This window comes from Ailuropoda melanoleuca, chromosome 14 (genome assembly GCF_002007445.2).
Source record: "Ailuropoda melanoleuca isolate Jingjing chromosome 14, ASM200744v2, whole genome shotgun sequence".
Lineage (NCBI taxonomy): Eukaryota > Metazoa > Chordata > Mammalia > Carnivora > Ursidae > Ailuropoda > Ailuropoda melanoleuca.
In genome coordinates, this window is record NC_048231.1 from 14582399 (window position 1) to 14595926 (window position 13528).

Consider the following 13528-nt stretch of genomic DNA (forward strand, 5'->3'; position numbering starts at 1 on the left):
GGGGGGTTGGGAGAGGAAGAAGCAGGCTCATAGTGGAGTAGCCTGATGTGGGGCTTGATCCCATAACACTGGGATCACGCCCTGAGCTGAAGGCAGACACCTTAACCGCTGTGCCACCCAGGCGCCCCCCCAAAGGAATTTTTATAGGTTAAAGTAGACTTACAGGATCTTGGTGGAGGGAGGGACTCAGGCTAGGACTGCCTTTTGCCCTTAGCAAAGTATTAACATGGAGGCAGCTGAGTTTCTAGAGGAATGTCACCATGCCTGTTTCAAGGACTTGTCAATGCGCTGTGGGTAGTAAGGACTGTTTCTTTGTCCTTTAGAGCAGCCAGGAGTGCCTGAGGAATGTCACATACATCCCATTGTGGGGGGGTTGCAGGGTGTCAGCTTTTGCTTTGTCTTCAGCTTGCCTTCCGTTCCCTCATCATCTTGACCTAAGCCCTAGGTAGACCCTTAACTGACTGAGCCACCCAGACATCCCTGTCAGTGATTCTTAATCTGGCTGGATTTCCCCTCACCCCAGGGGACATTTAGCAATATCAGGAGACATTTTTGGTTGTCACAACTGAAGGGGTGGGGTGGGAGGATGTTATTGGCATCTAGTGGGTAGAGGCCAGAGATGTTGCTAAACATTCACAATGTGCAGGGCAGCCCACACAACAAAAAAATACCTTACTCAAAATGTCTATAGTACTGAGGTTGAGAAACCCTAGTCTAAGTAAAAAGGTGCTTACTAGGTAAAAGGGACCTGGAAACAACACCCATGACCCAACTCTTAGAACCAAATTCCAGACTGAAACCCCTCCTCTATAGAAATGCTGGAGTTCCACATCTCACAGAATCCCTAAACGATTCCATCATTCTCTAAAACAAGAAGCCCTGCTTTATTCTTACAGCTCGTCAGCAATTCACAACCTTAACTAGGGGCTGCACACTCAGCTGTGAACTCCTGCACCTGGAATTGGATTGAACAGTCTCTGTGTGTCTGTATTCCTAGAGGCTTGCCCAGAGATGTAGTAGGAGCTCAATAAGTCATACTGACCAATTCAATAAGAATCCCCCCCAGGGGTGCCTGGGTGGCTCAGTAGTAAGTGACCAACTCTTGATTTTGGCTTAGGTCATGATCTCAGGCTCCTGGGATGGAGCCCCGCCTTGAGCTCTGCACTTAGCAGGGTGCCTGCTTGAGATTCTCTCCCTCTTCTTCTGCCCCTTCCCCTGTTCCCTTGCGTGAGCGCTCGCTCACTCTCTGTCTCTAAAATAAAGAAAAGCTTAAAAATTTTTAGAAAGAATCTCTCTCCAAAAATCCTTTCACCGCCCCCCATGGTATCTGATGTTCCAGTCAAGTCAATCTTCTGTTAACTATTTCAATGTCTACTATGTGGTCTGTTTAAAAATCGTTTTCTGTCTCAAAGAATTTTGTAAATAGTGTGGAAGAGTTCAACCATTTAACTAACACGTATTCAGTCAAGGACCATGCTGCATACTGGGATAGAACAGATACTAAAGTCAGACATGGTCCTCACTGTACTTACAGCCTAATAGAGGACCCAGGTAACTTATACACGTGGCAAGTGCTGTGATAGGGGAAGTAGGGATCCAGGGTGTTGCTGGGAACACATAAAGGCTATCTGACTCAACTCAGCCTTGGAGAAGATCTGGGGAGTCTTCTGGGAAGGAAGATCTAAACTTAGGTTTGAAAACCAACGGGTCAACCAGGTCATAAAATCTAGAGAGGGGAGGAGAATAGTGTATACCACATTCAGGAGCCAATGAGAACAGAGCACATTTAGGGATGGTGTTATTTAAGGCCGGAGCAGAGAGTGCAAGGACATGGGGAGTATATCTAAGAAACTCTTAAGTATTTAGAACATTTTACAGCTCTCCAAGTATTCTCAAATTGATTCTTTTTGTTGCAGAAAATTTGTGGGAAATGTACATTTCATCAGACGCTATTTCTAACTTTATATGTGTGTGTGTGTGTATATATATATATGTATATATATATATATATATGAAAATATGTGAAAAATTTTGGAAACAGTAAACCATTTGTTCCCCCTCCCTTCTCCCTGAAGGTTGCTAAAAGAAAAAAAAAAGGCAAAATTTTAGAAAGGGTCTTTTTTCCACCCACTCCCCCACCCCCAACCTTCCGTGCTTCAGAAACTTCTCTTTGCTGACTGCCAAAATCTGAAACTCGAGAATGTCTTTTGAGAGTCTAAAGCTCCTTATGATTTGCGGTGCTTTCTAGGTGCAGGGCCCTTCCCTGGGATCATCGATCTGTTTGGAAGTGGTGGTGGCCTTTGTGAATACAGGGCCAGTCTCCTGGCCGGACATGGTTTTGCTGTGCTTGCTTTGGCTTATTTCAGATTTGAAGACCTCCCCGACTGTTTGGATGATATGCAACTGGAGTACTTTGAAGAAGCTGTGGACTTCGTGCTGCAGCATCCAAAGGTGGGTTCTGGGGCTTTGCCTGAACGCAGAGGAGAGGGGGTAGAACGGACACAGGACTGGACTCAAACACCCTACCAGGACACTGGGGGCTAGGCATATGTCATGAGACACCAAAGTTCCTTCAAAAGTTACTAGGATTATTATTTTCATTTCTACCCATCTCTCTCCAATCTCTTAAGACTCAACTGTTTATTTCCCTTTAATTCTTGACCATAATTCAAAGAGCTCTACCGAAATGTTACTAACCTTAAATTCTGGTACTCCATCTACCACCACGTGGCCTTATACTCCTGAATAAGGGAACTGCTTTCTCTGAGATTCCATTTTTCTCATTTATAAGGCTAATGTAAATGAATAGAGGGAAAAATCTGACTATTAAGAGACATTTTTGGGACATTTGACTAGGGACTGTCTTTGATGATATTAAGGAATCATTGATTTCGTTAAATGTGATGATGGTATTATGTTTTTATAGAGAGTTATTATCTGAGACTGGAAAAAATAATCAAAATATTTTGGTATGGGGGCGCCTGGGTGGCACAGCGGTTGAGCGTCTGCCTTCGGCTCAGGGCGTGATCCCCGCGTTATGGGATCGAGCNTTTACGTAATAAAATGTTCTCTAAGTTCTGTAAGGTAGACTAACTGCCAGAATTCAGGGAATGGTCTCTTAGCAGAGCTTCTAAAACCTAGATGATCTTGAACTGTGATTATTGGCTTATTAGAGGAGATAAGGCCCCAGGGAAAAAGAAGAGACCAGTATATCCTATCAGTTCTGCCCTTAGACCTAGGCCAGAGGGGCTTCTGTCCTGAACCTTTTGTTTTAGGTGGCCACACTCTGGCCTTCCTTTGGGCTGCATCCCTGCCCACAGGGTGAGGGGTCCAAGGGACCCAGGGAATGTATCCACCTGGAATTCATGTGCCTTACACACACATGCACACACACATACACCAAGCCCTTGTGATCTGGAACCCCAGAATTCTTTGCCAAATAACACTGATCCTGCTTCAGGCCATGTCTCTTCTCTGGTCTATCAGTGTGAATATACCTAGGCCTTAAACATGTAGGCCCCAGTGTCCACATACGTGTGTGAGAGACCCCTCAAGGTGCATGATGGAGCCGGGGAAGGGAAAAGAAGGAAGGTGGGCCAGGGACCAAGGACTGGGGCTGACTCTCCCCCAGGCCACATTCCAGTACAGAACTTCAAGGACTCCCAACTTTCACATTTTCTGTTATGGAGGTATATTTATCAAGGTGGGAGAAAAGAATATATTTAAAGAGTTTGTTCATTTGATTTATAACTTTTAAATCTTTAGGTATGGGGTGTATGGGTCTCTGTGTGTACTCTTGACCCAGTCTCCATAAATATTAGTGGAAGGCCTGTGTACTAGGAAATCGATCGATTCGCTTATTAGAAGACACAGTTGCGCTTTGTGGATTGTTGCATAAGGAAAGAAAGCAAATGACATTTAAGAAAGCTACCTAGAGAATATAAAATCACCATTTATGTCTTCCATTTACAAATTCTAGGCTTATTCTGTTTCTCTTCCTCAGGTGACAGGCCCTAATGTTGGGCTTCTTGGCTTCTCCAAAGGAGGTGACCTGTGTCTCTCAATGGCCTCTTTCTTGAAGGGCATCACAGCCACTGTACTTATCAATTCCTGTGTGGCCAACACAATAGCTCCTTTGCATTACAAGGATATGATTATTCCCAGTCTTGGCAGTGATCCAGGGAGATGTACAATTAATGAATCAGGATTTTTGCATTTTGTGGATGTTTGGGACAATCCACTGGAGGAACCCAATCACCTAAGTATTATTCCCCTGGAAAGGGCCCAGGGGCCCTTCCTGTTTCTTGTTGGCATGGATGATCATGCCTGGAAGAGTGGCTTCTATGCTCAGATAGCCTCTGAACGGTTACAAGCCCATGGGAAAGACAGACCCCAGATAATCTACTACTCAGGAACTGGTCATTGTATTGAACCACCTTATTTTCCTCCTTGTAGAGTTTCTGTGCATACAGTGTTAGGCCAAGCAGTATTCCATGGAGGTGAGCCACAGGCTCAGTCAAGGGCACAGGTAGATGCCTGGCAGCAAATTCAAACCTTCTTCCAGAAACATCTCAATGGTAAAAAGTCTGTCCAGTCCAGCAAAATCTAACGTTGTAATCATAGACCAGATACTATTAATAAAAATCTAATTCATGCAACATGTATTGGGTTTTCCAAAGCACATAGGAACCTTATGGTAACAAAATAATTATCTCAGCTTCTTGTCAGGCCCTACTGGATCCCCAGGCTTTGCAACCCTCCTTTCTTCACTGCTATCCCCTTCTCCCCTGAACGTTACCCACCGTACAGGCTTAACTCTGATCTGATCCATAGCATCAGTGTTAACCTGTGGGAGAAATGTAAGTAGGAGAAATGTAAGAAGCGCCTGCCCAACTCTCAACTGCTGGCCTAGCTTTGACCTGTGTTCTGGTTGTGAAGACGGAGCTGCTGTATTGCTAAGAGTTCCATAACCCCTCTGGACCCTAACTGACCATATGTGAGCCTTGGGAACATACCCACTTGAATCCCTTAAGGAATGGACTCTGCTGCTTTCTTGCCAGTACATAGTCCTGAATGTGTATTCAAGACTTGTTTCTGAACCCCACTCTGAAGATTGGGGGCATTGATCTTCTTCATATGGTAAGTTTTGCTTTTATCTTAAGAATGCAAAGCTTTGCTTTTGTGAATGAAACCTCAATTTCTTCCTTACTAATAATGTATCCTTTACAAAATTCAACATTTGTAACATTTACTTCACAAAGTAAAGCTGAATTCCTTACAACAAAATTTGTTGGAAGCAAAACTGTATTGATATACTGATATAACTGATTTTTTTAAAGATTGTATTTATTTGAGAGAGAGAGAGTGCTATAGTGCGTGCAAAAAGAGGGGAGGGGCAGAGGGAGAGGGAAAAGCAGACTCCCCGGTAAGCAGGGAGCAGGACATGGGAGTCAATCCCAAGACTCTGAGATCATGACCTGAGCCAAAGGCAGACGCTTAGCTGACTGAGGCACCCAGGTGCCCCTCTAACTAATTTTCCCCCCATTAATTTGAGAGGGAAAGAGGGAGCAGGAAGAGAAGGGGCAGAGGGAGAGGGAGAGAGAATCTCAAGCAGACTCTGCATCCAGTGTGGAGCCCAAGGTAGGGCTTGATCCCACAACCCTGAGGCCAAAACCAAGAGTCAGATGCCTAACTGACTGTACCAGCCAGGCGCCCCAATATAACAGATTTTTAAGACTCCACCCTGCGGGCCCCTGCCTTAATCCTCGGATGTCCGTTTATACCTGCCCAATTAGACTTCCTCCCAGCATCATCTGTTCCTGTTACCTTCCTGCTGGGAAGTCCTGGGATCAGTCTGCCTCACGTCATTGCAAGGTACTGAGCACTACCTAGATTCATAAGAGACCAGAGAGAGGGTGCTCCCCGAGTGCAAACAAATTTTCCTGAGACACATCACAGGGTTTGCTGGGCACATACAAAATCTTTGGCTAGTTTCCGTCTATCCAAACAACTGCCCATTAGTTCTTACCTAATGAAAAGAAAGGTTCCTTAGAGGTAACTTAGTTTTGACCAATTGCTAAAAATATGTGTTGAGTGTAGTTATTCATTATGTAGTATAATGATTTACGATGATGTGAATTCTTGGAGCCTCTGTTAACTCACTGCCAGGTGGTCTTGCTACACTACAGATGCCTTTGGGATGGGGGATGACATGAAGAAGTTATAAGGAACATGGCTGGGGGTATGAGAGAAGTGAGGGCCAAAAAGTAGCCCCAGGAGCTAAGCATGAGGATTACAACTAACCATCTCCAGGTACTAAATTTCTAGGTATATGGACAGCTCTCCACCTCGATTTCTTCCTTACTGATAAAGTAGCCTAGAAATCTCCTGCACTGACTAAAGATATTTGGTCACTTTCCCCTGAGGGTTAACTTTATATATAGCCACCTGTTTCTAAGATTTCAAAAGGAATTTCAGGTTGTTGAAAAGCTACCTCAAATATATATGGTAATTGTGACTTAGAAGGAAGGAAAAGGTATCCATGAAATGAAGGCAGAAAAGAGGCTAACACAATAGCCCTTATTCTGAAGTCCTATATACTTGCCTTGACTGGGTCACTCATTCAGTCGTATGCTTTCCAATGGCTTATGCAAAGAAGGAAACCTAATCAGTTACACAAAATTACAGCATTCATAACATAAAAGCAAAGCTTAGCAATCAGTTTCTTCCAAAGGTCGTCATGCTAAGGAACATTAAGTAATGTAAATGGTGGTATCCTCACCGATGCCTCCACGGTAGATATAAATTCCAGGCTCCACTACTTATTACCTGTGTGACCTTGGGTAAGTTATTAACCTCTCTAAGCTTCCATTTTCTCACCTATAAAATGGGGATAATATAATGATAATAATAGAAACTACCTCTCTGGGCTGTTGTGATTAAATTAGATAATCCAGGTGAAACATTAAAAAAATTATCTATTTATTTATCTTTTAAAAAACATAACATTTAATTTTCATTACAGAGAAATAATGGGTCTTACAAAATCGAAGTGGGGATTCCAAGTTGAAAGATCCTAAGAGAGAGGAAAGAAGTGCCTTTTGGGTGCCTTCCAACTCTGAGATTCTCAGAGGTGCTGGATTCCAGAACTTTGTACTTGTACTTGCATTCTGAGGTTGGACGTGACAGTCACAGATTAAATTTAACCCTCTTAATTTATTACCCTATTCCAGGCTTCTCCTAGGGCTGATTACAGTTATCAATTTGAAGTATACCCTTCCAGAACCATTTTATAGGCATGTACATACAAATATTTGTTTGAATGGAAAATTATGGTTTTATTTTGTGAGTCCCATGCCTTTTTCTTGAAGAAAAAAAAAAAGTCATGATGTGTTTTTTTCTGCATATAAAAACACATTTTTAATACTCGAGCCAGGCCCCAAGACAACAGAGGTTATTTCCATAGTGTATACATCTGTAGTGCTGCCTCACCTAAAACGTTTACACTTTAACCTTGGCAGTCTTTCTCAGTCCCAGGCAAAAATAATTGCAAGGAAGGGATTTGGCAGAAGCTTCTCACACGTAGCCTCCTTCAACGAGGCTTAGGGAATTATGACCCCTGGTGGCCAGGGAGGGACTTTAAAGAAAGAGACCGGCCAGCATTCCGTCAGATCGGAAACCTCTCCCTCGCCGCGTCGAGCGGTTGGCTGGGGATGAGCTCCTGCCTCTTTAAAGAGGTCCCACTACGGGGACCCCAAAACCATGACCGACCCCGGGCCCTCTTACGTCGCCTCTTCTTGGAGCCCTTTGCTGAGTGGCGCCCCCGGGGCCAGCTGGGGCCCTGCTGCCCTCCCGACCGGCGGAGACCCCACTGGGCCACGCCTCTCCCGGCGCCTCGGCTCGCCCCGCCCCGCCCCCCTGCCCCGCCCGGCCCCCGCCTGCCCTGCGGAGCCGGGCCGGGAGCTCTGACTCTCGCTCTGGCCGCTGCCAGGCCGCGTCTCTTTGGCCGGAATCAAAGACGCGAAGATCCCGGGGCCATGTGGAGGGCAGCCAGGCCGTGCTCGGAACCCCCGGAATCCCCCTCCTGCTCCGGAGGTCGATGTCCACATCGGCCCCTCTCTCTCAGAACGCTGCGACCCTGAGCAACACGCCTAAGAGTGGGCTGGCCGACGAGCTCCTGGACGTTCAAGTGGAGGCTTAGGCCCGAGGGAGCGGGTGACCCTGCGGGCGTCGCCGTCAACTACCAAGGCCGCCTCTTCCACTCGCTGGCCCCCTACGAGGCGGATGGCCGCGGGGGCTTGGACCTGGCCAGGGACCGGGCTCTGGGCGGCGACTTCACGGGTGTGAGCCCATGGGGCTCCTGTGGCGCCTCACGCCGGGCGGCTCGGAGGATCCCTGCTTCAACCAGATGCCGAGGGGCGTGATGAAAAGCCCCCTCGAAGTGGAGGTGACCGTCCACCACGCGCCGCGGCAGCCGCCGGTGCCGCTGGGCCCGGCGCTGGCCTCTGCCCAGGTGCAGCGCTGGTTCTCCAGCCCGGAGCTGCGCGGTGCTCGGCTGCGGGCCGGCCGCCTGCGGGGCATCTTCTTGCTGCCCCCGTGGCGTGAGGTCTTTTCCGTAGAGGGCTTTGCATGCATTTAGGGGATCGATTTAGGAAAGCTGGCCTGCTTTGCTGGCTAATTTATCTGCTGAAAACAAAACGGGCGCCTTAATTGCTTTATTTTGTCGCCCTAGACGCCAGGTGGGACAGTCACTCTCCTAAATGGTGACTGAGATTTAAATTTAACCTGCTCGGGGGCCTCTTTTCTGCCAGCTGCCCCCCCCCCTTAAACTCCTAGTGCGGCCGACGCTAGTCCTTGCGAGCATATTTGCTATGCAAGCATAACATTGCTGTACAGTTGCCAGCGTTAAATATGTTTGCCTCTCCAGTAGGCAGAGCTTCGTGTTAATTTGACTTTTCCAGTTATTTCTTGTAAAAATGACGAGAATAGTGGATACAAATCTTTTACCCGTTCAGGCTCCAACATAACTGAAGTCCTGTTACGTACATTGTTCACTTTTTAAATACTGGTTTCACGTTAGGATAACGTACCGATGACCTTTTTGATGTTATTTTCTGACATACTCTAATTCCTTGGAGATCTTCATCATGGTGGAAACTGTTCTGTTGCTCATTTCACAGATCAAAGAACGATTTCTTTATTCGATAAAAGAGAAAACTGCATCCTAACGTGTTTTAACCAAATCACACAGCTAGATGGTGCTAAAATCAGGGTGTATTCAAATTCTTTGAGAGCCAAACTCTGACCACAAACAGGGGCTGAGTGAAAGAGTGAAATAGGTTTTTATTTTTAAAAACCAGTCTGGCTTATTTTCTGCTCTCACTCTCAGGATCCTTAGGAACAACTAAGAATCTTTTAAATGAGAGGTTTAAAACATTTTCATAGTTGAGGGTGGGTGGGCTTTTTTTTTTTTTCCCCCCTTAAAAGCCTATAAGGGCCTAGCAAATTTACATACTGGGAATCCAATTACTGAGCTGAAACAAAATAAACAGATTCAAAGTTATTTTAATGTGGTAAGCCTCTGGTTGGAAAATCTATCGCTGGAACAATTTGAAGATCTGTGTGTTATGTTTTTTTCATGGTTTGCTTTAGGCTTTCTGGAAGTAATCCTGAGTCCCGAGATGCTTGAGAATTATCTAATTTTAAAAAGAGCAGCTCGGGGCGCCTGGGTGGCACAGCGGTTAAGCGTCTGCCTTACGCTCAGGGCGTGATCCCGGTGTTACGGGATCGAGCCCCACATCAGGCTCCTCTGCTATGAGCCTGCTTCTTCCTCTTCCACTCCCCCTGCTTGTGTTCCCTCTCTCGCTGCTGTCTCTCTCTCTGTCGAATACATAAATAAAATCTTTAAAAAAATAAATAAATAAAAATAAAAAGAGCAGCTCAAGATATGCCAAGATATCTGAATGTTAAGAAAAAACCAACCTGTACAAATCATGACCTTAATATCTACACCCTGGCTTTCATTTTGGGGACTAGATGTGACTTAACTTGTTTCTAGATTTGAAAACTTAGAAACGGCCTTTGGTATTGGAATTTTAGATCTCTTAGTTTGGTTTATATTCTAATGTGCTTGCCTCTTAATCCGTTCTTATAGATTAATCTGGGACGTTTATTGGACTAACACGGAAGAACATATCTGAAAAATACTAGAAGGCAATTGGCTGAGACAGTCTTCTCTTGGAATGGTGAATGAATAACATAATCTAGAATGGGAATGTTGAAAGAGAAATAACATCAACATTAGAAGGAAATAGTTGGACATTTTACTCCCTCTCCACTGTGAGCCTTAATTTCCTGTCACCTTCAAGGTCCTTCTAACTGGTTTAAGAATCAAATTGACATGAGACAGATTAACAGGAGAAGATGAAATTCAATTTTCTATGTATGGGGAATCCACGCAAATATGGAAATTCCAAAGACATTCAGGCAAAACGAGGTATGTACATCATCCTGAACTAAGGAGGAAAAGTTAGGGGTCTAGGACTTCGAAGGGAAGGAATGCAATTCACAGGGAAATAAGAAGAGCAGATGTTTGGAAATTAGATTTTGTCCTGCGGTACAGATGGGTCACTCAGATACAGTTTATCTCTGTTAATAACCCTTATCCTGCGAAAGACCCTCGATTTGGATTTTTTTCATGTTGTTAAGGGAGGGCAAAGTTTCTCTTGAGCCGGCAGGGTCTCAGTTGCCTTCAGCTCAAAATAGTCCACGTGCCAAAAGTAGCATATTCTGAGGGGGAACTCCCCTGAACCCCTTCAAACTCAAAATAATCTTTATATACCCAAGTGGTTAATCTAGGGGCAGCCTGCCCTTGGCCCCTACACCACACATATTGTTCATTTTATATTACAGCATCATGAGACCTTTAAAATAGCATAAACTTTGTTTACTTAGGGATTTTGGTGACTTTGTATCGTAAGCTCATTGAGAACTCAAAGGGCCCTTTAAAGTTGGATTTTTAATTGGTATTGTATGTTCATAACTTAAAGGCTGCCAGAACTGTTTGCTTAATCAGGATTTACACTTCAAAACAAAACATTTTCCATATCTTTGGTGCAAATTTTCATATTTTAATCCATTTCATAGAAAAAAGATAACAACATTCTTACATTTATAACTTCAAAATAGCCAAAAGAAGTATCTGTTTCAGCCACAACAATAAACCTATTTCAGCCAAAACATTTTTTTTAAAGCAACTAAGTGAATGTTTTAAAACAGGGAAAAATATTTAAAAAAATTTTTAAGCTAGAAAATAATAAAAATGTTTTTTAAAAAATATAAATTATACAATTAGCATTTGCTTTAGAAAATATTAGCTAGGTATCATAGTTCATTAAATGTCCTGTCATCTAATCCCAGATTAATCCTCTTCCTAATTTATAGGCGATGGTCCTTTTCCTGGCTTGATTGATATGTTTGGTGATGGAGGATTAAATGAATCTCAAGCTAGTCTCCTGGCTTGTCGAGGTTTTGCTACTCTGGCTTTGCCATGTTTTGGCTATGAAGATCTACCTCCAATCATGAAGGACTTAAATTTAGATTACTTTGAGGAGGCAGCTAAATTTGTGCAAAGTCACCCAAAGGTGAGTGGGACTGTAGAGAGAAATGTATTTAAAATTAACTTCTTAGGGCCAGGAGAGAGTGAGTAGAGAAAGCGGTACTAATGGGCTGGAAAATTATCTATAACAAATACCCGTTGAAGGAATTGATAAATGGATAAAGAAATGAATAAATAAGCTGTCTGATAAATACGTACATGCTTTTCCTTTATTGAAGGCTTTGCAAAGACGCCATTAACAATCATGCTTTTTCTTTCTCTCTCTCTCCCTGTTTGTCTTTTCTTTCTTCAATCTCTAGGTTAAAGGTCCAAGCATTGGAGTGATTGGTTCTGGCAAAGGGGCACAGTTGGCATTTTCCATGGCTAGCTTTCTCCCAAATATAGCTGCAGTTGTGAGCATCAACGGCTGCATCTCTAACACAACTACTGCCCTTAGATGTGGTAGCTTCATCCTGCCAGGACTGCCTTTTAACCTAGACAAAATCTCTGCCATGGATTCAGGGGTTTACGATGTTACAGAAGCGCTGGAGGACCCCTTGGACCCAGCCTACAGGGAAAGCTGTATCCTCCTTGAAAAAGCCAATGCCCATTTCCTTTTCATAGTCGGAGAGGATGACAGGCATTGGAAGTGTTCTGTTTATGCGGACATAGCTGTGAAGCACCTCACAGGGCATGGGAAGACAAATTTCACTCTTTTAAGCTACCCTAATGCTGGCCACAGGATAGATCCCCCTTACAGCCTTTTTTTCCCTGTATCCCTGGATCCCGTGTTGGGAGTGCATGTTTTGGGAGGTGGACAGCTCAAAGCTCATGCTGTTGCTCAGATTGAGTCTTGGAAGAAGATCTTGGAGTTTTTGCACTTGCATCTAGGGTAAAGTCTAACAGACTGGATGGTTAAGTTTAGAATATATGCAGAATGAATGAAGGGATAGATTGAATATTTTTAACAAGTGATGACTGAAATCTGGACTTCTCGTGGGGATCTGCAGGCTTTTAAAAGAAGTAAGAATATTTGCTTTAAATTCATCAGAGCCTGTAACTTTGGTTACTATCCATGTTTCTCCATGTTTGGTTTGTTTGAGCTCGAATTCAAGGTAATTGCTAAGCAAAAACCAGTTTTCAATCTGTCATTTACCCTCCCTTCCCACCTACCCTCTCTGTTACCTGTACTTCTAAAGGTTTTTAAAAACTGGTGTATGATAATTAGTTTGCTATTATGTGTCCCAGAGGTTATAAAACTGTTTTGAACAGGGGTGAATACATGAATATAGGTCCCTGGTTTTATGATGAGGAGCCACTGGGCTATAACTTTCTCATAATAGAGGCTGGAGTGAATTCTAACAAGATGACTCAGGCTAATTTGTGGTAGACCGAAGTCACAGAAGCCTTTCTCTTGTTAATCAGGTTTTGATACTTTTTTTCTAGTTATCACCTGTGCTAGGATCTTTAAAGCAAGTTAGAAATCCTAAAACACTTGCTTTACAACTTCCAGCCAATTACTGAGAAACATGGATTCTCTATAGTTCCATTATTTCTGTATTAGTAGTTTAAAAAACTTTTCTTCACGCTTTGTTTCAAAAATATATTTAAAAATAGGCACATTCCAGTTCTCCTCCCAAGTTGATAATTACACAAGCAGGCAATGTAATTATCTGAGGGAAAGACAAAGTTCATCCCTTCCACTTTCCACCACCCTTACCAAAATTTAATTGCAATTTGTGGATGAGCCTTAATTTATTAAAATAATTTTAACTGAAGTTCTGAGATTTGATTTTAAACTTTAAAAATATGTGTGGAGGGGCGCCTGGGTGGCACAGCAGTTAAGTGTCTGCCTTCGGCTCAGGGCGTGATCCTGGCGTTATGGGATCGAGCCCCACATCAGGCTCCTCGGCTATGAGCCTGCTTCTTCCT

At 43.8% G+C, this 13528-nt stretch overlaps 2 protein-coding genes across 4 annotated transcripts in view; both read left to right on the forward strand.

Moving 5' to 3' along the window:
- ACOT6 (acyl-CoA thioesterase 6) overlaps window positions 1-5269 on the forward strand; it is a 7727-nt gene extending 2458 nt beyond the window's left edge. The window contains exons 3-4 of one of the 2 annotated variants that reach the window (XM_034643000.1): window positions 2249-2451; window positions 4004-5269. In XM_034643000.1, the coding sequence (XP_034498891.1) occupies window positions 2249-2451; window positions 4004-4609 (809 nt within the window). In that variant the 3' untranslated portion in view covers window positions 4610-5269. The remainder of the gene's footprint in view (window positions 1-2248; window positions 2452-4003) is intronic. The other variant, XM_034643001.1, reaches the window with a different exon arrangement.
- Window positions 5270-7903: 2634 nt separating this feature from the next.
- Window positions 7904-13465, forward strand: LOC100479468 (acyl-coenzyme A thioesterase 1). Of its 2 annotated transcripts, none has more exons than XM_019794613.2 (4): window positions 7904-8512; window positions 10154-10495; window positions 11443-11642; window positions 11917-13465. In XM_019794613.2, exons 2-4 carry the CDS (start codon window positions 10423-10425, stop codon window positions 12490-12492), a joined length of 849 nt encoding a protein of 282 aa, XP_019650172.1. In that variant the 5' UTR covers window positions 7904-8512; window positions 10154-10422; the 3' UTR covers window positions 12493-13465. The 2 variants fall into 2 exon arrangements, with proteins under 2 accessions (XP_019650172.1, XP_011217386.2); XM_011219084.3 differs by having other exon boundaries at window positions 7904-8446.
- The last annotated feature ends 63 nt before the right edge of the window (window positions 13466-13528 follow it).